The 26,169-nt window shown below is 38.2% G+C and overlaps 1 protein-coding gene across 1 annotated transcript in view; it reads left to right on the top strand.

Annotated features, from left to right (window-relative positions):
* The window catches only part of ROCK1 (Rho associated coiled-coil containing protein kinase 1), a 79,972-nt gene that overhangs the window by 4,795 nt on the left and 49,008 nt on the right, over positions 1-26,169 (top strand). The window contains exons 2-4 of the mRNA XM_087960079.1: positions 19,248-19,329; positions 23,961-24,061; positions 25,733-25,870. Coding sequence (XP_087816205.1) covers positions 19,248-19,329; positions 23,961-24,061; positions 25,733-25,870 — 321 coding nt within the window. The remainder of the gene's footprint in view (positions 1-19,247; positions 19,330-23,960; positions 24,062-25,732; positions 25,871-26,169) is intronic.

Here is a 26,169-nt window from a genome sequence, read left to right as displayed (position 1 = left end):
GTGCTGTTTGGATGGGGATTATGAATTTTCTTGCATGCTTACAATGACGATGGAAACAGATTAATTGATGCATACCCAGTGGCATACGTGTTGCAATTACTAAGGCCGATGCTGGTGTTTCATTAAGATTTTTATTATTTGTGGCCCTGAGAAGAACCGTTTATGTAACCAAACATGGTTACTAGTATGAAATTGGCCAGCCTTTATTGCTTATAACCAGGCAGTATCACTTTCGCATAGACCAGGGGTAGTCAACCTTTTTATACCTACCTCCCACTTTTGTATCTCTGTTAGTAGTAAAGTTTTCTCTAACCGCCCCTGGTTCCACAGTAATGGTGATTTATAAAGTAGGGGACAAAACCCCTACCTTCCACCATCAAAGCTGGAATGCCCACTAGTGGGTGGTAGGGACCAGGTTGACTACCACTGGCATAGACTGTATAAGTCTATGTATAAGCCTTTGCACGGGATCTTTGATGACAATGTGGTGCCAGGCTGCAATAATGGATTCAATCAGCTCCTGCTGATCTGCTTTTCAGATGCTTCTTGCTTATTTCATAACCAATCTTGGCCCACAAGTTCTCAATTGGGTTCAAATCCAGGCTCTGAACTGGCCAATCCAGGAGTCAAACACCATGCTTCTTCATCCACTGCTGGACGGCCTTGGCTCGATGAGAAGGAGCGTTGTCATCCTGGAAGTAAAAGTTCTTCCCTACAAGTTGCTGAGCTGAAGGGAGCATGGTCTTTTCCAGGACTTCAACATACTGTTTGGAATTCATGATTCCTTGCACGATTTGGATCTGACTTATACCAGAAGCAACAATACAGCCCCAGATCATCATATGCAATGGATACTTCACAGATAAGATTCAGGCAGTATGGCCTAAATTCTTCAGCTGGAAATCTTTTGACATACTTATTGCACTGATTCCCAGTCAAGTAGAAATTGCTCTCATCACTGAAGATGACCTTGGCCCACTGTTCGTTGGTCCACTTGGCATACTTCTTGGCCCATGCACGTCAACGAGAGTGGTGAGCATCGGTGAGCAAAGGTTTACTTCAAGCCCTTTGAGCCCTCTGGCAAGCAGTCTGTGACGCACTGTGCTTATGCGCACTTTTACATCACATGTTTCACCCCAAATTCTTGTAATCTGAGATGAGGTAAGCTTCCTGTCAGCCATTGAAATGCATTGCAGAGCCCGATCTTGCCGTTTTGTCGACTTTTTTGGTCTTCCAGAGTGGATCCTGTCATCAACTGAACCAGTTATTTGGTATTTTTCAACCACTCTGCTCACTGTGGCATGATGGCATTTCACTGTCTTGGCTATTTCTGTATAGGAGTAATCCTCTTCATGAAGCACAATGATGCGATGCCACTGCTCAATACTGGTGAAAGCAAAGGCCTTCATCCTTGCCTGCAGCCAGAGCGAAATTAAATTTCTCGATGCTTTTCATGCCTATTTATAGTCCGAGAGTATGACAACATTGATTGGCTCATAGATTTAGCCTCTGCATTTTGATTGGTCAGCCAAAGCTCACTGCTGATTGGCTACTTTCAATCCTAACATTCTCGAAAATGCAAGTTGTGTTTGTTTTAGCACATAAACTCACTCAAAACCTTAAAAAGACTTTGGTTATATTAATAAAAATTATGCATCTCAATCCCACTACAGACATTTTCATCAACGTACTAATTTTGTATGGTTTCTATGAGTGAAAAGTTGATTAAACATGTAAATACAGCTTAAAACTGAAAGCGTGCAGGACTTTTTCACACAGCTGTATATATACTATGTTACTTTGTTTGATAATATTTCTATTCTCATCTTTCTTAACTAAATATTATATTCCTTGGATGAAGCAACTTGCAGCTCTAATTTACTATTTACTAAATTTACTATTTTAATTAAGTCAGAATTTTTAGTGCTCATAAATGTGATTTTTCTAATATTTTCTAATATTACTAAAACTTTAAGAATATTCTAACTCAAATTTTCCTTGGAAATTAAGTCTGTTACACCAGGGGTCCCCAAACCCTGGTCTATGGACTGGCATGGGTCCACAGCATGCCAGCAACTGGGCCACACAAACAAAGCCCCATCCATGGGATGTAGGGAGCATGTGAAACCACATCCCCACTGTGCTACGGAAGAACCTTTCTCAGATGGAACCGGTCCATGGTGCCCAAAAAGTTGGGGGCCACATTACTAGTTACCTAATAAAATAAAAACAAATCAGTTTGGGCAATTAGAATTTCTATAGTGCTTTAAAATCTAATATAACTTTCTGAACTATTCCTAGAAAGTTCATATTTTCCTTTAGGTGTGATTATATTAACTATTTTGGTGCTTTTATCTTAATGTGTGCTTTTTAGTTGAGTCTTATTTTCAGTACTCTAAAGAATCGTACTTCTACAATTTGAATTTGTATTCCTTTTAAAAAATGACAATAAGACTTCAATCCTATTATATCTGGGAAGGAGTAATGTTAATGCAGTATCCAATGTTGAGGCTTTAAAAGTCTCTTTGTCCACTTACCCAAAACACTTTGGTGATTGGCTTATTCTTATTTCACAAACAGTTAAATCTAGAAACACCTTGACAATTATTTGTCAAAAATCTTTCATGCCATCATGGCACATAACAGAGAGTAAGGAAGTCAAAAGTTAAGGACTGAGATGCATAACTAGTTCAGTATAACAAGAATTTATATTACCTCCTTAGATTCAAATGAAATAGTTTTTAATGGGCTGAAGTTTTATGTGGAGCAGCAATTAGAAAAGCTATTCACTTTTTCTGTGAATATGTTCTGCATAGAAAATTAGATCTGGTGGGGTAAAAATGCTTTTTTCTCTAAAGTTTCTATCAAAAGTAATAAATATTGTGAGATTTTTTAAATGCGCTTAAGTTGATGTAAAGAGTCCTTCAACTATAAGAAAGCTTCATTTAATTTTACCTGTAAGAAATAGTGCTTGTAAATGTTACTTGCAACTCAGAATATATTCTTGGTTACCATTTTATGAACAACTTAAGCCAAAGTTTTCATAAGTATCAGATGAAGGAAAAAACTCTCATAGGCTATAACATACTTATAATTGAAGATGGGTACAATGGATAATTGGTTTGGTTTGACATAGTAATAGTAACAGTAACATACCGTGTTTCTCAGAAAATAAGACTGGGCCTTATTTTTTTTGACCCCCTGAAAAAACAGCTAGGCTGTCTTTTTGGGGGTGACTTAATTCCCCCCCCCCCGGTGCACCCTAGCCTAAAGCACCTGGAGGGCAGCCACACCTCACCACCAGCCACTCCTAACGGCCAATCATGGTGGAATGTGGAGAGCTCCCTATCCCTGCCAAGCACCTTTACTGCAGACCCAGGTATGGTGCTGGCTGCAGGCCGGGTCGGTGGGTGGCGGCATAGATGTCGGCCTCGGCAGTGGCAGGGCACTTTGCATCACAGGACTTTCATCAGCCGCTGCTGCTGCTTCCTCCGCCGCCATCACTTTCCCTTCTGCCCTTGCTGCAGCTTATGCCGCATTCGGAGTGCTACCATTGGGCAAGACGCAGAGGCCAGAGTCCCTGCTGGACATCACGGTGTGGCAAGTAGTGGAGAAATGGCCCTTCCAGTGGGTAGAGGAACGGTTCGAGTGCATCCTGGAGCCCGTGCAGCACCGCATTGTATACTGGTTCTTCCCCTGCAGCGAGAGAGAGGATTCTCCTGCTGATTCATTCATTCAGTCATACTTCTGAGGGGGTGCTAAGGGTCTGTAGGATGATTCAGTCTGTATTCTTAGGAAACTGATGGAGGGAATGAGAATAAAGAAAACTTAAAGAGGGGAAAAAGGTCCACGTTTTTTTTTTTTTTTGGATGGCTGGAGCAAGAGGAGAGCGCCCGATTGTACAGGTGACGGGACCGTGACCCGAAACTCTGGGGCGGGAAGCAAAGCAAGGCATGGGGAGGAGAGAAACGATGGCATCACCCTCCTGCCCCCGCTTCCACCCACTGAAGCCCAAGTGACTCAACTGACTTGCAGGACTTTATTGATGCCGCTGCCGTCAAGCAAAGCGATGCCTCTGCAGGAGGGCAGGCGGTTCTCGGCAGCGGGGGTCTGTCCCACTGCTGCTGCCGCTGTTGTTGGAGACTGCGCTGGCAAGAGAGGCACCACCGCTGGTGGGAACCGTGGAAGCTACGGAGGCAGCTCCCCTGCCCGAGAAGCGGCTGAAACGGTGCTGGCGGAGGAATCCTCGGTGGCAGCGCTGCTGTTGAAGGAGGAATACATACAGATCTCTGTCTCACTGCAGGGGAAGGACCAGTAAACAATGTAGCGTTGCACGGGCTCCAGGATGCGCTCAAACCATTCCTCCATCCTCTGGAAGGGCCACTTCTCCACTACCCACCACGATGTCCAGCAGGGACTCTAGGCTCTGCGTCTTGCCCAATGGCAGCACTCTGAATGCGGCATAAGCCGCGGCGAGGGCAGAAGGGAAAGTGTCAGAGGCGGAGGAAACAGTGGTGGCCAATGAAGGTTCTGCGATGCAAAGTGCTCCATTGCTGCTGAGGCCAACATCCACGCCGCCGCCGCCCACCCGCTGATCTGGCCTGCAGCCAGCACCATACCCGGGTCTGCAGCAAAGGCACTTGGCAGGGGTAGGGAGCTCTCCGCGCTCTGCCATGATAAGCCGTTAGAAGCTGCTGGTGGTGAGACAAGTCTGCCCACATGCCGCTCCTAATGGCAAGTTTCTCCCCGCCCTTTCCCCCATTTTGCATGTTTTAAATAGGCCCAAATTTTGGGGGAGGGGCTTAATTTCACCTTATGCCTATAAAAATGCTGGACCTTCCTACTGGGGGGTGGGTCGTATTGTTGGAGAAACACGCTAATAGTAACATAGTAAAAGTAAAAGTAACATAAGTAACCTTGACATTGTAATTTTTTATGTCTAGGGTTTTTCCCAGATTAAAAAAAATATTTTCAATCATATGATCCCAAGCATCTGAATAATTTTGTTTCTCCAAAATTATTTGCAGTTTATTCAATGAATATTTGTGGTATAAACTAATAAGATTTCTCTAAATTATAAAGTAGATAGATCATAAAATCAATTTAAAATACCTGAGGAAATATCTGAATCTAGTTCTATAAACTTATATTTAAAAATATACTAATTTTATAACCCTATAGGCTCCATGATGATTTATTGGCCTCATATAACCTGAATGAAATATGTTGCTACTAATGAAAGATGTGGATATATCTAAAATCAGCAGTATATTTTGTTTTGAATGAAACACAGTCATTATATCCATATAGCACCATCATAGCTTATATTTTAAAAATAATATATAAATATGCTACACAATCTTACCTGCGATTGTGTCCGCTATTGAATCCTCTAGTTTTCCATAACTATAGTTCTGATATATTTCTGGTACTAATAAACAATTGGTTTCATGGCTTTTAGCACATAATTTCTTCTTTTTAGTACAATTCCCTCTGGTGAATCTGGAAGATTTTAATATCCTAGATAAATCTTCCCTCCACAGTAGAAAATTCACTTTTATAATCTTATTATAAACATTTTAGAGGTTCGATTTACTTATCATCAGTAAATTTAAACTGATCTATTTCCTGACATGTCTATGATCAGTCATCACTGTATTGTGTGTTTTACTCTCCAAGATCAACCTCTTCCTTCCCCAATTTTTCATAAAATTAGGACCAGACTGTTCCATAACATTGTCTACTAGATTTGAGCTTTTCAAAATATGCTTTTCAGAATCCTAGGTTCCATGAAAATTTGATGAGATTTTGTGAGATACTAAGGGGAGAAATGTTCACCCAAACATAGATATTTGTCGGTCATAAGAGATTTGGGTCTTGATCAAGAGTTCTGGGTTCGTTTGCTTTACAAAATAAAAAGAAACATATGGGTACTGTGGCTGAAAATGTTAGAAAAGTCCTCTACTAAGTTATTTCCAGAAAATTATTCCAGCACTCTTTCTTACCAGTCTGTCTTTATCTTCATAAGATGAAACAGAGGAACTGATTACAGCTTGTAATTCTGCCATCATCATTTCTGTAGTGTTCTATCAGTAATTGGGAAATAGTGTGTTATTATCCAAATTGCTAATGTTGTATTTTCTACAAATAAATACAAAAATAAAACAATTACTACTCTTATTACAACTAGCATTACTTACATTATTATAATTTTTGTGGCATTTGGAAAATTCTATCAAATTTGTAATGGCTTTATTTATTTATTTTGAACAAATTTTATTCAGTTTTTCACATTAAAAACGAAAATCTCTTTTTAGTGGACAACGTATTTCCGGGTCATCACCTTTACATACAAATATGACAGCAATTATACATTCATATATGCATACTTAATTCTATCATTACCTTTTCCATTCCAAATTTTCAGTAAGGAGAGAAACAAACACATTAATTCTAGCCTCTTTCATTAATCTCAATCGAAACATCTTTTTGTTTCATTTCAATTATTTCAAATATAATCCTTTAATATTTATTTTAAAAATAAAGGTAAACAATATGTGTTTGCCTAAGAATAATAAAATAATAATAATAATAATGATAGCTTTTAATAGTCTATATTAACTTATTAATTTAGTTGGTTCTTTAGTCTGTCATATTCCCTTTCCATTACACATTCTTTTTATAAATTCTAGATTAATACAAATTTTAACACACACACACACACACACACACACACACACAAAAACAAAAGTATAGGTTTCCCCCCTTTTACTGTTTTGAGTGTGACACCTCAATGATTAAAATATACCTTTATTCCCTCATCTTGATTCCCAATAAACCATTATTTTTAAGAACTTACAATAATAATCATTACATCTTTTCATTTGGATTCCGCAGCATATTTCCCCCCCTTGATTTTTAATAAGAGTTATCAGGATCTATATTACCCTATTTTCTAAATATTTTTAATTGCAGAAATGTTCTTATTACCCCTTGTCACCCTGCAGAATCCCCTTTTTAATTCATCAACCATTATCTCTGAAAAAAACAATTTCTTTTCAACATTTTACTATTTCCGTATTTCTTTATTTCATGCACCTGCTTCTTACTGCTTCTCCTCCCCCTCTTTTCCCCATATCTTTTCTCATTCCAGTTTATATTCCTCTCTTTCTTAATATCTTCCTTTCCCCTTTTCTGCTGGGTCTTTCTGCCTTTCCTGACTTCACAGGTATTCCCCCTTTTGATTGCCTTCTTAAATTTCAACTTTTTAACCTTCCTTCTTTCCCCACTTCTTTGTAGTGTTCTTTGTGTTAATTATCTATTTAAAAAGTCTTCTCCTTGAATCGACTCCTCCTCCTCTGAAGCTCTTTCTTCTTGTTCTTCAATCGCCATTTCCATTTTTTCGAACACAGAGCAAAGTGATTCGCCTCTTTCCTGTGGTAATTCTCTCATATTTTTAAGTTCCATTTTTAATTCCCGAAGAGATATCATCATTACACACTCTTATATTTTATGATCATTAAAGTCCACAAAAAAAAAAAAAAACTTTTACTTTCCTTCTTTCTTCTTTCAATGTTCTAAAGTTCTCAATTATTCCAGCCCAGGGTCTATACCAAAAACATCAATCAATCCCACAGTCAGTCTTTTCTTGCTTTTTTCTTTATTCTGGTTCTGCTTTCACTTTCTAAGATTCTTACTTTGTTTCAATATTTCTTTAATGTTATATCCACACAAGTTCATTCAGAAACAGGATGCTTTCCCCTTTTGTTTGAGCTCAAGTTTTTGTCAAAAGGTGGCACTCTCCATTATACAAAGTCTTCACCTTTTCCCCCTATTTTTTTATTTAGGGTTTTTCGAACCTCAATATTCCAGCACAGTCCAGTCTCCAATTTGTAAACTTTATTATTATTACTTTTGACAATCTTAAGCCCAGCTTTATTTTATGCCTGTTTATTCTGTTTAGTCCAATTTAGTTAAATCTTTAGTTCCAGCTTCTTCTTTTCCCGGTTCGAAGCCCCACTTAGCTGTCAAAAATATTTTCTTTTTTCCCCCCGTCCCTTTGTAATTTCACCGCTCACTTTTCTTTTCTTAAAAATTCCATGTTACCTTATTCCCGGGGTACTTTTGTTTAGTTGTATTGCCCAGTTTTCCCGGTTCAGATGTTATCCACCTCTTTCTTCCCTCCTGCACAAATCTTAATCCAGCTGAGTCCTCCTCTTCGGGGTGGCCATTTTAAACCACCGCTGAGTCATCTTCAGGGGGAAAAAAACCAAGCCCAGGGGGGGAGATGCGGCTCCCCTCAACCTGGCTTGCGGCTTCCCCTTACTCCGCCGCCCCTCCAAGGCAGCTTCAGCTCCTAATCATAATAATCGGGGCTCTCCAACGAAAGAGCATGGACCATAGCCGCAGAGAGTCACAATCTATGGTCCGTCAGCGAGGAGGCTCCGCCTTCTTCCTCGGCTTTATTTTTTATATTTGATTATTTTGGGAAAATTTAAAGGTTGTTTTATTCACAGAATCTATTCTGTATTTTTATTGCATTTCTCACTAAATGACTAATTTCACATATTATGTAAGCCATAATGAGATTTGGTTTGGGTTTAGCATGTTTAATAATCCAGCCATTGTTTGTAAAATTGATAATTGCTTAGTGGTTATACCCAGCCCAAACAACTGTTATTTATTTAACAAACTGTGGTTAAATAAACCACAATTATGATTTGCATGCTGTCTAAACCAACCAGCATGCAATTTTTGTGGATTTAAAAATATAAACTACTCACTCTGAGTGATGCAAAACATCATTACTTTACAAATCTTCATAAATGTACTGTATTTTAGAGACATAAATTATAGAACAGATGAATAAGGATAATTGTTAGTGCTTGAGACTTGAAGAGTTACATTTTAGAAGCGGTTAATTTAATTGTAAGTTTCTCCAAATTTTGTGTTTTTAAATTATACTTAGTTGTAAACCAACAATTAACCAAGTTACCGTAAAGTTTCAGACTCTTAATTATGAGAAACATAAGTTTCAGCACATCACTGAACTAACACATTCTTAAGGATCTTAACTGGATTAATCAGGCCATTTCATAGCTGGCTGGGTAACTTTGGGCCAGTCACCATCTCTTAGCCCAATTTAAGTCACAATGTTGTTGTAGGAAAAATAGGCAGGATTATTAGGTGTGTTTGCTCCTTTGAATTGGCATACATACATGCATGTTTGCTGCCTTGAGTTTTTTATGGCTACATAGTTTGAGTACAGATAATTCTTAACCTATGACTATTTGTTTGAAGCTATAAAAGCACTGAATCAATGGTGGTTATGACTAGTCTTTGATGTTCTGCTTGTCCCAGCATCCCCTGTCAGGTCATTGAAATCTGAGCACTTGACAACCAGTTTGCATTCATGATTGGTTGCAGTGCCCTGAATCAATCCCTGCTGGCTTCCCAAGAAAGTCAATGGGGAATCTTTCAGGAAAAATAACAAATCTCAACAAGTCCCCTCAAGCACACTTCCCCAGGCCCTCTGCACTTGCATCATGTGGGCACTTGTGCGTCTTCCCCACGCTGCATCCTTGTGTGTCTTTTTGTCCTATGCTACTCCTCTCATCTTTCCTGACCTTCACTGTATTTCTTCTGTACCCAACTGCCTCACATCTGTTCCACGCCATTGCTGTATCACATCGTCTTGCACCCTCCCTGACCCTTGCCATACTCATCCTGCCTAACTCAAGCTGTGCTTCCCCTTGTGCCCTAACTCTTGCCAAGCCTGTTAGCAAAATCCCTTACACCCTTGTGTACCTGAGCTATGCTGCACCTCTCACAGACTCAGTCTCTCACCTTTGCAGTGCCCCTCCCATGCACCCCCTTGTTTCCTCATTTTTGTGTCTGCTAACTTGGAATTTGCAACTTGAAGGTATGTTATGAGAAAAGTGTTGTGATTGTCATGGACAATATTTCCTGGGAGTGAGATGAGAGAATAAATACAGTAACTTTCTCTTAATTTTTCTCTCTGTTTTAGTAACTTTTAAATATCATAGATAATGGTATGCTACTGTACTTCATAACATTGGGTGAAGGAATAATAATTCAGTATGCTGATGATATTCAATTATGTATATCCATCCCTTGGCAGGCAAATGATGCATTGGCAATACTGCCTGGAGTGCCTAGAGGCTATAAGGGTCTGGATGGGGAGGAACTGGCCCCGATTCAACCTTGGCAAGACAGAGTGACTATGGGTTTTTGCGTCCCCTCCCTCGATCAGATAATTCTTCATCTTTAACTCTGGAAGAGATAGCACTTGCCCAGACTAAGCCAGTACGCAATTTGGGGAACTTTCTAGATTCATAGTTCTTGCTTGAGGAGCAAGTGGCAGCCATGGCTAGGGTGACCTTTTCACAGATTCATCTGATACATTAGTTGTGCCCTTTCCTGGACTGGGAAGCCTTGCTTATGCCTTAGCTTCTCTCTGGATTACTGCAATACTTTTTTTCATGGGCTGCCCTAGAAAAACACCTGGAAACTTCAACTTGTCCAGAATGTGGCAATGCACGCAAGTATTTGGAGCCCCTAGGTTTCCCCCTGTAATACCTCTGTTGTGCACTAGCTTCAACTTTTTCTTCAGCATGCCAATTGGAGAATCCACGCTCAGGTTGACACATGCCTTTCTGCCCAGAGACTGCGTCCTCAATCTTTGCCATGCCTCTCTGTCAACTGCCAAGACCCCAGTTCCAACTCAGTCTTGGCTCAATAGGGATGTGATAAAGATTGGCTCAAGAAACTTTGGAGAAAAAAGCATTGGAGTCTTGTTGACCGGTTTGCAAGTGAAGCGCAATCATTGCGCTATCGCGAATATCGGCTGCTTTTAACAGGAATGTATTGTAGCACTTACCCAGGACTGACTGCTGCCATTCAATTCCAGCTTTGGCAGGCAGTTGGAGGAGCCTAAGGCTCGTGATTTCCCCACTAAAAGCACCAGCTCCTTTCCCCTTGACAGCAGCCGGCCATTCTAAATAGTGCTCAGAAAGCGCGATTCGGCTCACTCAGGTAACTCCGGTGGCAGTGCCTGCAGCCACAGCACTTCCCAGCTAAAAGAAAGGAGTCGGCTTAACAAGCCAGCCCAGCTACCATGGAGTTCCTTAACGTACTGAACATTCCTGCATGTGTGTGTGTGTGTGTGTGTGTGTGTGTGTGTTGGCTATCCCAGTTAGCCCTGTCTTGCCGCCACCACTGGGAGCCTGGACTGATCCATGTCAATGGTCATGGGGGGAAGTTGCTGCTCGATCAATCCATCAATCTCACCTTATTTGGAGCTGAAGCAGTCAAAATGGCTGAATACTTAGTGTTAGCAGACAGCTTGCAACAGCAATGTTTCTGCTGCATTGTCCAAATTGACAAAGCACAGCTCCAGAAAGGCTAGATTGGTTAGCAACAGAGGAAATTGAAAACAATTCCCCTTTTCTTGCATTGCAACTGAGTTTGCAGAGCCTCAGTTTAGGGATAGGGTTCGTGCCCCGGAGCTACTTTTACTCCTACTGCGGCGGGGCTCCTCCCAGTGGACAGGCAGAGATCTGGCCTGTCTGAGGAAATTAAGACCCTCATCTCACAGGCTATTTCACATAGCATTGCTACCAATTTACAGATCAGAAGTCATCTGCCCTCCATAGCATCAGAACCTTCCCATCAGATGATCCATCATTACCACTTCCAAACTCAGGCACTTTGGTCTCAGGGTCAGTATCATCCACCCATTCCTCCAGGAGCAGGGCATCAGTGTTGGAGGATGAGGACCAGAGGGAACAGGGATTATCAGAGGATGAGGATCTCTCACCAGATCCCCATCCCTTCACTGGTCTATTCCGTCCAGCGCTATTTAAGTCTCTCCTCCACAAGGCCAGATCTACGGCCCAGATAGGAGCAGAGTCTAATGCACCTGTGGAACCATTGGATTTCCAGGGTCCCAATAACACAGTTTTTTCTGAACCTACCATAATCCTGGAGGACGTTCCTTGTCCCAACTGTTCCTGAATGTGGTTCAGTGACAATGGGGTCAGCCGGGTACATTTCCCAACCTGGGAGAGAATGACAAAAGATTCTTTAATATGGCTCCTATCCTCTTGGAAGCTCTACAATTGCCTACTGTAGGTGAACCATTGACTTCCCTGGTTTCATCCACCGTTGTGTCTGGGGACATAGTGGAAACTCTGAAAGCAGCAGACAGGAAGTTGGAATTAAACATCCACAGAAACCATCAGGCTAATGCCTGGGCAGTAAAGGCTGCTGCTTCTTCATCAGAACCTCCTTACTCTGGCTTTGCCAGTTACAAGCGAGAGTTCCTCCAGAGGAAATATGGCTGCACCAGGATATTAACAAGCTGGTGGCAGCTGCTGAATTTTCAGTTGATGCATCCTTGCATGCAGCTCGTTTTTCCTCCAGGGCTGTTGCTTCTAACATTACCTCACACCGCTTGCAGGCGGACACTGGAACCAAGTGGAGGCTCGCCTCCGCCCCATACAGAGGGACCTCCCTTTTTGGGGAGGCATTGAATCCCTTGTTGAAAACAGTGACAAATGCAAGGTTTTGTCATCCATGACCAGGCGTGCGGATAGGCATGGCTCCACATATGTTCGTAGGCAGTCCTTTCATCTGATGGACACCAGACAAGACAACAGTCGATTTCAACCTTCCTGCCCTCCAAGATCTGACCGCCAGGCAGACAAATCAGAGTTTAGAGATAGGCTCTGGCAACAATTCCAGGCCAAGCGGCCATTTTGTGGCTCAGGAGGTCATCCTTTACGCCGTTCCAAGTGACTGCCAGTACCCTCCTCCCATTGGCGGGAGCCTGGCCCTATTTGCGAATCAATGGGAGAACATCACCACCGATTCTTGGGTACTAAATATGGTAAGATTTAGCCTCACTATAGAATTTCTCTCCACACCTCCGAGATCTTGAACTGTTTTGATATATTATCCAGTTCCTAATCCTTTTTTTAAACTTCTGTCACAGAGAATGCCTAAACATGATACCTCTTCATGAGCTGCTTTTCTCTGCATCACACTGCTTGTTTAAAAGTTCTATCTACAAGTTAACAACCTTAGTCTGTGACTTTGGTTGATTAGAACCCTCTAGTTGCTGCTGCCTAACACTGACAAAACTCTAATAACACTAAATACTTTGGTTTGGTTTGTAAGCAGCTTGCAACCATGCACATTCCTTTTAAAGTGTGTACCCCGTTGTGTGCCTGCTTATTCTCTTGTCATGAGTGTAAATACAATCTCTTATTGTTAATTACAGATGGTCCTTGACTTATGATCACAATTGAGCCAAAATTTTCTGTCGCTAAATGAGACAGTTGTTAAGTTAATTTTGCCCCACTTAGCAACCTTTTTTTATCACACTTGTTAAGTGAATCACTGTAATTGTTAATAACACAGTTGCTAAGTGAATCTGGCTCCCCCCATTGACTTTGCTTATCAGAAGGTTGCAAAAGGTGATCACAGGATCGTGGGATACTGCAATCATCATAAATATGAGTCAGTTGCCAAGCATCTGGATTTTGATCACATGATCATGAGGATGCTGCAGTGGTTGTAAAGAGTGAAAAACTGTCATAAATCACTTTTTTCAGTGCCGTTGTAACTTTGAACGGTCACAACATGAACGGTTGTAATTTGAGGACTACTTGTATCCCAGCGCTGGGGTGAGCATTCCAAAGAGCCTGGGAGTGGGGTAAAAGTGCTATCAGATTTACTATAGATTTGCTTCTTTGTGAATTGAGTTCTGAAAATCTTTATCGTTTGGACTTAACCAGTAACTTGGGATCATATTCTTCTGTTGCAGTAAGGAGAAGGAAAGCTGAAGTAAAATTGTAAGCAGAGTCAACAAGAACTACCTGTTTTTTTTTCCTTTTCAGATACACTTCTAATTCTTATCATGTTCCCATTTATTATCTGGCCTCTTCCAGCAGCAGAGTTATATGTTTGTATAGGTTAATCTTGCAAAGCATTTTTTCAATCTGAGAAATCAAATAATGAATAAAATTAGGGTTATGAACCCAATCTATGCAAATTTTAATGAGAGCTCCTCAGCCTGGATTTGTGTGTGCATATGTGTTTTACAATTGTTCATATTTCTTAGTTTTGTTTGCTGCTCAAAGTTTCTTTAGATAGAATGGCTTATAAATTTGATTAATAAATAAAATTCAGCAAGAATAATGATAGTTTAGGACAGGGGTCTTCAACCTTGGCAACTTTAAGCCTGGTGGACTTCAACTTTCAGAATTCCCCAACCAGTTGAAGTCCGCCAGGCTTAAAGTTGCCAAGGTTGAAGACCCCTGGTTTAGGAGACCACTACGGACTCTTATCAGCTGTGTGTTAAACTGTGTAGTTGAAAAAATGTCCCAGAAGGATGCATGACACTTCTATCATAATAACAAAATAACTACATGAATATGTTAATGAAATTACTAGAAATCTAGTTTGATTTGGAGACTTTATTTTTATAATTCATTCATTTAGTGGAACTTGCAAGTTATTCTATGTGTAGCTAACAATACTTTACTAGAAGGAAGATATAAGTTAAAACTTCAAAAGAAATGTAAAAGATATAGGTAGCCCTTGCTGAATGATCAGTCAGTAGTATGAATAATAATATTTTCTTCTTGTTCATATGCAAAATAATTTTAATGTCTTTAAAAATGTAAATTAGTTTGAATTAATTTAAAATACTTCAAAATTGATTTTGTAGTAACAGTTATTCATACTTAGTCGTGGAATGTTGAAAGTATCTTTATATAATATCTTGTGATGAAAAGACTCATTGACTGCAATTTCTTTTTAGTTTTTTATTTCACTGTCCTTCATTCTATTATTATCACTCTTGACATTTCGATATGAAATAATGTTGCTTGGTAACAAGTCAAAACATTGCGTGTCTGTGTCTGTAAAATTATAACTAGAACTTTTCTTTTGGAGAAGTGAACTTCAAATGAATGTTAAAATTAAGAACACACAAAAATGGTAACAGTATTATGTATTTATGGATATTGTGTCACTTAAATATATGCACACAAAGTGATGCATAGGTTTGGATATTCACATATAGTACAATAAATATAGCACGTAAATTTCGGTATTCAGTTTTATTAATACATAATTGAATAACCTGGCCATTAATATCATTTATAGCTTTATGATACTTTAAAGATTATACTAAAATATATCAGAAGAGAAATATAGCTACCAGATGAGAAAAAGTACTCTTAAGTAAATGCCATGTGATTTGTGTAACTTGTTTCATTGAAAATATGTAGGAATGATCTTGAAGAAATATGGCATATATTTGTTCTTTTTATCAAAGACTCTTTGACAGAATTGTACTGCTTTACTCAGTAATCTTTAGTTCAAGACAGTAGATATATTGTTTTAGGCGGGTATAATTGACATATTTGGAATTTTGATAAGATATAGGCACAGTCACAAAATGGTTGCTTTGATGTTTGTGACCAGTCATAAATAACCATCTCATAGAAACTGGTAACACTAGAATGCAAGTATTCTGCCTCTGAATTTGAATGTGAGAGAACGGCAAAGCCCCTAAATAAGAAACTATACCTTTGAACTAAAGTTTCAGACTCATTCAGGATCATTCCTCCTAAAGTTTGTTCTCTTACCCACACAGGCAGCACAAAACTCAGCTCAACCACTAATTTTTCTTTTAGGATTCCCCGTGTATTCAACCCAAACAAGATAATCATTTGTAGTAAACCTATAATCCTCAAATTCCTAATTTATGGTCATTTGAGTCCTCAACTGAATCTGCACCAGAACAGAGAGTTGGTACTCAATTGCTTACCTCTTATTTATTTCTTAAAACATGATAGTCCAGAGTGACTGCAGTTAATTAAGCAGAAGTGTTAAAAATAGAATAAAAAGTAGATAATTTTTCTTCAGCATTTTTTTGGAGGTTTCAAAGTAAAAAGGGAATTGTTTTTCCCCTGGGGAATCTTTATTAAATAACCTCAGTGAACCAAGTTAGTTATTCTAAGTGGGTTAATTTCTATGTCAGATTAAGACATTGAAATCACATTCTCTGAATATTTAATCTAGTTTCAGAAAATAATAAGAGAAATTCAAAGGAAGACAGTAGTGGACCTCTATATGCAGCGGTGGGATGCTTCCGGTTCTGCCCAGCTCTATAGAACCAGTAGCTCTGAAGAGGAGCAGACACCGAACTGGTTCTGTGTCTGCTGCTGTTTGGCCCGCCCGCCTACCTGGGCTCTTACCTGTCCTTTATTTCCTGCTTTTTCAACCTCAGCTGCTTTGCGTTGCACAGCTGAGGTTGAAAAAGCAGGAAAGAAGAGGCTTTCCAAACACTGCGCACCTGTGTGCAGCGCTTTTCAACTGTCCAGACGGCATAGCTAAAGGTTTTTTTTACACACGTGTGCAGCGTGCGTAGTCACCGAACTGTAGTCACCGAACTGGTAGTAACACCGGTTGAATCCCATCACTGTCTATATGGTATTCTTTATTTCTGTTCTAGGCCATTTCATTCATATTTAGTTCAGTGAAAGAAATTGGAGGCAAAATTGGATTAATTGTTCACAAATTCTCAAGGAATTCTTTCATTCTCAACTTTTAAAAAGTTATGGTGCAACTTCTGGTCATATTAGTATTAATAAATTATATATTTAGTTTAATTGGGGTGAATACAGAGACCAGAGATGTGAAATGTAGTTTGTCAGTTGAAGACACTAAAGCATTGGGAAGAATATCAGAAAGTTACTGTGAAAAATGAGATTGGCAAACTATTCAAAAATTAGAAATACTACTGTCAATTATAAATTAGAAAGAGTGTTCTTTGTGTGGTGGTATGATGATCTCTTTTACAGAAAATCAGCTTTTGGCACCAGTAATTCTGAGGCTTAAGCTCTGCTTCTTTCTGAAACCTGGTTGTATCAGAAAGTGATTATGGACCTAATGTTTAAGCAAACCAAGAATGCTGTTTCAATAGATCAGTTATTGTTATTAGAGCAAACACTAAGTTGAAAATGTACTTTCTGATGCATATTTTTTTAAACATTAAATAAATATACAGAGAACACCTTTATTCTTGTAACAAATTGTTATATTTAAGTGAAATAATGGATCAGAAGTTATCTCTGCATGTTTTACAAAATCTAGCCTGCCCAAAAAAGGAAAAGATGAAAGGACATTTTTGCTTGGAATAGAGCCAGTCTTCCAAAAGAGTATAACTGTTTTTTGCATGCTTCCAAGTTTTACCAGTGTGTGTGTGTATATGTGTGTGTGTGTGGGGGGAGAGGATGGGAGTGGGAGAGAGAGAGATAACACAAAACATCAAAAAGCTGAATTGAAATTATTACATCCAGTTTTACTAAAATTTCACTTTTGTTATTAAGGATAAAACATTTTTATAAGTTATGTTTATTGAATTTGTTATGGTTATATCTTTTGCGTTAAGTTATTTATCTTAAAAACATTCTTGTGAATTATTTTTCTTGCATTTTAAATTAGCTTTGTGCATGTCTAGATTTTAAATGATGGCAGTAAGAAAAATATTGCTTCGTGTGCCACATGTGATGATTCCTGAATCAGTAGAATCTGACCATATTAGCATGAGGGGAATAGCCTATTACTATTCATACCATAGTTAATAGCCTGATTTATCTGTTGCAATATTTTATATGAGTCTTTACTTAATGAGCGGCAGTTCGGTTTTCACTGGTTCAAGGTTGACTCAGCCTTCCATCCTTCTGAGATTGGTAAAATGAGGATCCTGATTGTTGGGGGCAATATGCTGATTCTGTAAACCGCTTAGAGTGTGATGTAAAGTGTGAAGTGGTATGTAAGTCTAAGTGTAAATAAGTCTAAGTGCTATCGCTATCGCTAAAAGTATCATTTGATATAAATTGTAGCAACCATATAGGAAATCAACATATTAAGAGCAATTACACTTCTAAAAAGATTTGTACTAGTTTTCTAAGCATATGTTGCTAGGTTTTTTTTTTTTTTAAGTATGCAGTATCTTGCCTTCATTTGTTTGAGGAATTTGAGGTTGTTAAAGAGGAATCATCAAAGGTATATTCACATTCTGAGTTCATTTTTTAAGCATATAATAGAAGATGAAATAAATATCTCTGGAATTTCACTTAGTCCTCACTTTCTACTTTACAGAAACAAGTCAAGAGTTTTCTCCATAGCCCATCTTTTTGCTTTAAATAAGTTTATAGTTAATTTTAAACATTTCAATAGAATTTAACTATTTCTTTTATATTTTTTATAGCTGAGTACTTGAGTACTGTCTGGGGACAAAGGCAGAAATCAATCAACCAAAATAATAAATAATACTCCTCTCTGAAGTAATGGCTTTTTTGTTGATGCTCATGTCCAAATTAACATTACAATATGTTTCATTGCACTATTTATGAGTCAAAAATCCAAGGAGTGGTTAACTCTGCTCTTCTGCTTGGAGACTGAGTCAATCAATCTTTTGTTCACACCTCCCTTGGCTGAGCATGTTCAGTTTCGACTCAGTCTTTGCTCAGAAGAGACATGTAGAAGAGCACTCTTAGAACAGGATAAATTATTCCTTGGATTCAGCAAAAATTTCAGTCAGCGAATGGCTCGGCTGGCTCCCCCGGTCTTTCCAGCATAGCTGCCCTCGCCACGGCTGGCTTCCCGGCCACCCAACTAAGCTGCCTCAACCCTAACATTGGCTTTCCGGTCCGTCCATCCGTCCTATCCATCTTTGTTCTGGCTCCAGGAGAGTCAAGGTCCTTAACCGAGCCACGGAGGTGGCAGGAGTCACTGCCCGGTTGAATCCTGTGGCATACTCTGAAGCAGCTAAGATAAAAGCCACAGAATTTAGACTAAAATGATGTTAAAATGTTTAGAACAGGGGTGGGCAAACTACGGCCCGCTGGCCACATCCGGCCCGTTGGTCTTTTTAATCCGGCCCACGAAGATTGGTACACAATTAAGGTTTGATGTGAATGATTGAATGATTGCATTCATTTGATTTTGACTTGTAATGACAGGCATTTCGACACCAGGTGGCGGCCCGTCTGCCAAATTTTAAAAGTCAATGAGGCCCCCGAGCCAAAAAAGTTTGCCCACCCCTGGTTTAGAACATGATTAAACAGGCACATTTATGCTTGAGATGTATTTTTTGTAATACTCATTAGTTGTGTTCTTTAAAAAATATCTATTTTGTTCCTCAGGACGGATTAGATGCCTTGGTATACGATTTGGATTTTCCTGCTTTAAGAAAAAATAAAAACATAGACACATTTTTAACCAAATGTAAGTATATATATATATATATATATAGTATTTATTGTTCTAATAATAAATGACAAGAACATTTACAAAGAGTATAGACTTGGAGGATGAAGTAGGTAAATCTATAGGTATACATCTTTGGAAGTCCTTGAAGTAAGATGATAACAAAAAATGTAATATGTGTAAAATCTGACTCCCTGTTTTTTTCTTGTATTCCAAATGTATAAATATAACCTTGTAATGTAGACTTTATAAAATGTTCAAATTCACAAATGCTAGCAAGAATATAATATAAGAAAAATAAACTGATAAAGATAAAACAAAATGCTGGAAAATGCAGGACAAATATTAGAATTGATAGATTTATTCATCCCTGCAGATTTAAAGGAGTTTACATATAGAATGGGAAATAATCTCCACCACATAGCTCAATATATATTGAACATAACTTGATGATCATGGGAGGGGAATGAAAAGTAAAATGCAAAATTAGATAGGATTACAATATTGGACATAAGTACTTCATTGGAGACTCTGGAAAAGGTAGTGCGGATTTCAGCATTGAACCTTACATTTTGCAAATTTGTGTCAGCAATCAGGCAGTTAATTAAAACATTGTTACTGCATTTATGATAATTTGTAGTAGTTAGAGGACAAAATTCTATAATAATCCTTTCTAAGAATCTCACTGATTGAGTTTTCAATATGTTCATACAAAGGAATAGTAGGAATATGTTGATACTATTTCTTTGAATTTTGCATTAGAAAAAGTTATACCAGCAATTTCAGTTTGTATCCCCTGAACTGAAATGTTAATTTTTTGGTATAATCTCATGCCAGTTTTGACCCATGTAGATTAAAATAGCATGTTACCAAATTTGGAGTTAAAGTAACTGTCAGCTGGGAATTTAAATTATTATAGTTTATTTCCCCCTAGTAGTGCTTTAAAAATGCAGAGCCTCTAGCTTATAATTTCATGGTAATTAAAAAAACATGAAAATTAGTGAAAAGTAAACACTACAAACTTATTTTATGTTCAACCAAATATTTTGTAGAGCATTGTGGATAATTATTTGACAAGAATAGCAAAATGTTCTAATAATTTTTTTCTTTTAACTTTTTTTAACTTTTAACTTCTTTTAACCATTATTAAAGTTTAGTCTTATTTCTACAGTGAAGTTATATTTGGCATTTGAATGTTGCTATGAGAGATTCAAAGATATTTGTAGCCTGGTTAAGGCTGGGAAATTGTTTATTTAAACAATTTCTTATTTACACAAGAAATGACCAATAAATAGAATATAATTGCCATATGACATTGCCATGGGTTTATACTATAGACCAACCAACCAAACAGGAAACAGGAAATAATTAAGGTATGTAGGAAGCACATCACAATAGTAATGGGGGACTTTACTATCCTGATATCAACTGGGAGACAAACTCTACACCAAGTTCCTGACAAACCTAGCAGACAACTTTGTCTCCCAAAAAGTAGAGAACGGAACTAGAGGATCAGCCATATTGAACTTAATTCTCACTCAGATGAAATGATAGAAAGTGTTGAAGTTACAGGAACCTTCAGGGGGAGTGATCATGCAATATTGGAATTCAGCATTATGCAATCATGAACAATATAATGAGTCAAACTAGAACAGGGGTGTCAAACTCATGTCACAGCGGCATCACGTGACATATGGGGACTTTTCCCCCCTTTGCTAAACTGGGGGTGGGCATGGCTAGCACTTGATGCATCCAGCCTGCAGGATGGGGGTTGACAGTCCCGAACTAGAGTCTTGGAATTTAATTTCAATAAACTTAAAGCTTGGGAAGGATTCCATGGATGAGAATCCTCAAGGGGAAAACAACTCAAGTTTGGGAAATTTTGAAAAGTGAAATTAGAAAAGCCCAGTCTGAAGAAAAGAAAAATTACAACTCTCAAAAGAAACCAGCATGGCTGCATAAAGAACTCTCTGATAAATTGAAAGACAAAAAGGAAAAGTATAAAAAGTGGAAAGAGGGGCACATAACTAGGGCAGAATATCAGTAAATAGCCCGAGCCTGCAAAGATGAAGTAAGGAAAGCTAAGGCTCAAAATGAACCAAGGCTTGTGACAAAAGTCAAAAATAACAACAACAACAAACCAAAAACCTTCTGTCAACATGTTAAAAACAAGAAAAAAGTCAAGGAAATGGTTGGTCCATTGATGGGAGAAAGTGGCAAGAAGGTGACAAGCAACAGGGAAAAAGCTGAACTACTTACTTCATTTTTTGCATCTGTCTTTACACAAAGGGAAAAACAGTCCAACCTATCAAAAATAGCACCACAAAAAACAGAATAGGAACACGTTAAAATATGGAAGAAAATGGTAAGTGAGCGCCCATCCACCCTAGATGAGTTCAAATCACAAGGACCAGATGGATTACACCCCAAGGTTCTGAAGGAACTGGCAGACATGATTTCAGAACCACTGAACTATATCTTTCAAAGATTTTGGAGACCAGGGGACTACCAGAGGATTGGAAAAGAGCGGATATAGTTCCAACTTCAAAAAACGGGGAAAAAAAATACTTCCAGGAAATTACAGACCAATCAGCCTGACCTCAGTACCTGGGAAGATTCTGAAAAAAAATAAGCAATGAATTAGCCAACATGGGTTTGTAAAAAAACTGATCGTGCCAGACAAATCTTATTGCATTATTTGACAAAGTAACAAAATTAGTGTTAACCAGAGGAATGCTGTGGATATAATTTATTTGGACTTCAGTAAGGCATTTGATAAAGAAGACCATAATCTACTACTTGATAAAATAGAAAAATGTGGGTTAGACACATCACCACCAGATGGGATTCGTAACTGGCTGACCAATTGCACTCAGAGTGTAGTCCTCAATGGAACTGCATCTACATGCAGTAGATGCAATAGGGTACTCCAAGGCTCTGTTTTAGGCCCAGTACTCTTCAACATCTTCATCAATGATTTGGACAGGGTGATCATCAAATTGATGACATCAAGCTAGCAGGAATAGCCAACATTCCAGAAGATAGACTTAAGATATAAGATATATTTTAAGATTAAGATATTTTAAGATTAAGATATCTTGACAAACTTGAACATTGGGCACTATCTAACAAAATGAAATTCAATAGTGAAAAAAGTAAGGTTCTACATTTAGGCAAGAAAAATAAATGCACAGGTACAGTATAGTATAGAAGCTCTGGTCACAAACCAGAGCTGACCATGACCAAATCGGGTTCCGACCAAAAAAATACACAAAATTTTTGAATCTGGTCATGAAGATATACTTGGATGGTGATCAAAAATGACCCCATGACCCAGAAATTTCTGAAGATGAAAATTAGAAGATGAAGAAATCGCCAAACTTATGGAACAAATTATGGTTGGGACCAAAGGTTCTACTGTATGTGGTGCCTCGCTCAATAGCAATAACTGAGAGGGATCTTGGAGTCCTAGTGGACAATCATTTAAACATTGCCAAAAAAGCCAGCACAGTTCTAGGCTGCATTAGCAGAGGGATAGAATCAAGATCACATTACGTGTTAATACCATTTTATAATGTCTTGGTAAGGCTACATTTGGAATATTACATCCAGTTTTGGTTGCCAGGATGTAAAAAAGATGTTGAGACTCTAGAAAGAGTGCAGAGAAGAGCAACAAAAATGATTAGGGGACTGAAGGCTAAAACATATAAAGAACGGTTGCTGGGATTGGATATATATAATTTAACAAAAAAAAGGACTTGGGATGACATGATAGCAGTGTTTCAATATCTCAGGGGTTGCTACAAAGAAGAGGGAATCAATCTATTCTCCAAAGCACCTGAGGACAGGACAAGAAGCAATGGATGGAAACTAATCAAGGAGAATAGCAACCTAGAACTAAGGAGAAATTTCCTGACAGTTAAAACAATCAGTAGAAAAATTTGCGTCCAGAAGTTGTGAATGATCCAACACCGGAAGTTTTTTAGATGAGATTGGACAACCATTTGTCTGAAATGGTATAGGGCTGTGATGGTGAACCTGTGGCACACGTGTTACAGGTCGCATGCAGACCCATTTGTATGAGCACGCAAGCCCCAGGCAAACCTACCTCCCTGCACATGCGTGCGCCTCACAGCTGATTTTCGGCCCATTTGAGGCCTTTTTCAGCCTCCCAGAGGTTTGAAATACTGGAAGTGATGAAACGGGTCCATTTTTCAGTCTGCAAAGGCTGCAGAGGCTTCCTTCCCTCAAGCCTCTGGGAGACTGAAAAAGGCCTCAAATGGGTAAAAAGTCAGCTGTGAGGCCCAGTGCAGATAAGTGGGGGATTGCGCGCACATGCGCAGGGGGCGTGGGGCCCCCCTATGAGCATTGTCTTCTGGGTGCTGGCATGTGAGCGCAAGTGCGCACACAATTTTTGGCACAGGAGCCCAAAAAGGTTAGCCACCACTGGTATAAGGTTTCTTGTCTAAGCAGGGCGTTGGACTTGAAGACCTCCAAGGTCCCTTCCAACTCCTATTCTATATTCTATTCTATTTGAATATAATAGAAATCATAATGTATATTTTATGTGTACATTTATTTCAAAGACCATAAGCTTTCTTTTTATAATGAACCTATTACTACAGTATTTTTTTTTATTTTCTTCATAGACAAAGACACAATAAATAAAGTAAGAGATCTCCGAATGAAAGCTGAAGATTATGAAGTAGTAAAAGTGATTGGTAGAGGAGCATTTGGAGAAGTTCAGTTGGTATGTTATTCTACGTATGGAGATTTTACAACTAAGACTTCATTTATTTTAAAATCGAATTTCCATTGAACAGACTATTCTTATATGTGATGGATGTTTGTGACATTTCCTCTGCTGCCAAAATCTGGGAACTTGAAAATAAATATATGCTTTGTATGATTGGACCTTTCTGCTGTCTTGTTAATACTTTCTTAAGTGCATATTTTTCTGAGTGAGTGTTGAAAAAAAGTGTGGTTTCTTCTAAGAGCATCTGGAACTACAACAATTCTACCACTAGTTTTCAGTATATTATTTGTGAAAATTGTCATTGAATAAACCATGATTAGTTTTGTGGCAGTAAATAATAGTCTGAACTGACATTTTCTTACCAATTAGTTATTGTAGGGTGACATGATTTGTGGATGGAAATATATTTTGATTATTGGCTTATTCTTGCCTAATTTTTATGCCCTGTATAAATTTGTAAGCAAGCAAAATAGACATGATTATTCAATTGAAAAAGAGCAACAAAATTACCAAATAAGCCACAACTACTTTGTCTGCAAAATAACATCTGTCTCCTTAACTATAAATCAACCAATTATAGTTAAAGTAGGCTATTGTTTATCATGCTCTGTGAATTATATATAACAAGCAAGATTTATCTCATCTTAAAATATATACTGTGGAAGAATAATTTTGGCGATTATATTTGTTTTCATTCCTATTGTTACAGTATAATATACAGAACAAACTATCGTGTTCTAATGTTGCTAGTTGTACAGATACATTTTAGCAAGTCATATTGTAATTTTTATATAAATATATAAAGTTCTTATCTGAGACGAGAGATTACATTTCCAGGCTGCACTGCAAGTAAAAATTCATTGTTTTCAGTGGTTTTATTTTAAAACTTTAATTGCTGTGAGAGGTATACTTTTCTGGAGGAAAGTTTTACTCTTGGAGAGAGGTTACGTCTTTCTCTCCTTAATGTATACTCTACATAAATAATGGCTTCATGCTCTTCCATCAGTGTTTTAAAATCACCGATGTTAGCAACTATTTTAAAATCTAATTATAGTTTTGGGAAATAAGGTATTTTGTGAATAGACAATATATAAATAGTACACATACCTTTAGTGAAAAAAACACTGGAAAGTCACATGCCCATAATTGGTTGCCCTACCTAGTTTTAGGGTTCATGCCCTCTGCATTACTTACTGGATTGAAATATTAATAGTTCTTTAATATATGCAGTAATAAGCAGTATATCAAATTAAATTTGAAGGTACTTGTTTTGCTTATAAAATTAATGCCAAACTCATATGTAGGGAATGTTATACTGGTCAGTTATAAAAATTTCATGGCTACCTTTACAGGTAGAAGCAACTTTGGCCAACAACATTTCAAAGTATTTAGTTGTAGAATATCTATCCTTGATATGACAATGTTCAATAGCATTGATCTTTTCTAGACCTGTGGAGTGTGGGACAGTTTCTCAGAAATAAGTAAATCAGTAATGCTAGAGAAGAAGAGCTAGAGAACAACAGTGCTCCATGAAATGCGAAAGAGCTTTCCTTTTAAGATGATGACTAGGTATATAACCCTAATCTTTTAACATAGTTAATGGAAATAGAATGTAATCATGCTGTTTCATACTTAATATTTTTTTTCATGTTATTTGTTTTAAAGGTAAGACACAAGTCATCACGAAAGGTCTATGCCATGAAACTTCTCAGCAAATTTGAGATGATAAAAAGATCAGATTCTGCATTCTTTTGGGAAGAGAGAGATATCATGGCATTTGCAAATAGCCCTTGGGTTGTTCAGGTGACTTTTATTTGAATTCACATTGGCCAAGAATTATAACATTTATTTTGAATAAGTGTCTAACATTTTGTATAGAGCGCATATCATTTAAAGCCATTTTAATTTACTGACCTACAATTTTAAACTCTCCTTAAATACCGTGTTTCTCCAACAATACAGCCTTCCCCAAAAGGAAGTCCCAGCAAGTTTTATAGGCATAAAATCAAATTAAGCCCCTCCCCTCAAATTAAGGCCTAAATTAAACGTGAAATGGGGGGGAATGGCGGGGGGGGGGGCTTGCCGTTAGGAAGTACTTTTGT

Source organism: Notechis scutatus, chromosome 3, assembly GCF_049901735.1.
Source record: "Notechis scutatus isolate UNSWTSFEM ecotype Mainland chromosome 3, rNotScu1.2, whole genome shotgun sequence".
NCBI classification, from domain to species: Eukaryota; Metazoa; Chordata; class Lepidosauria; order Squamata; family Elapidae; genus Notechis; species Notechis scutatus.
This window is presented reverse-complemented; position numbering and strand designations above follow the sequence as displayed.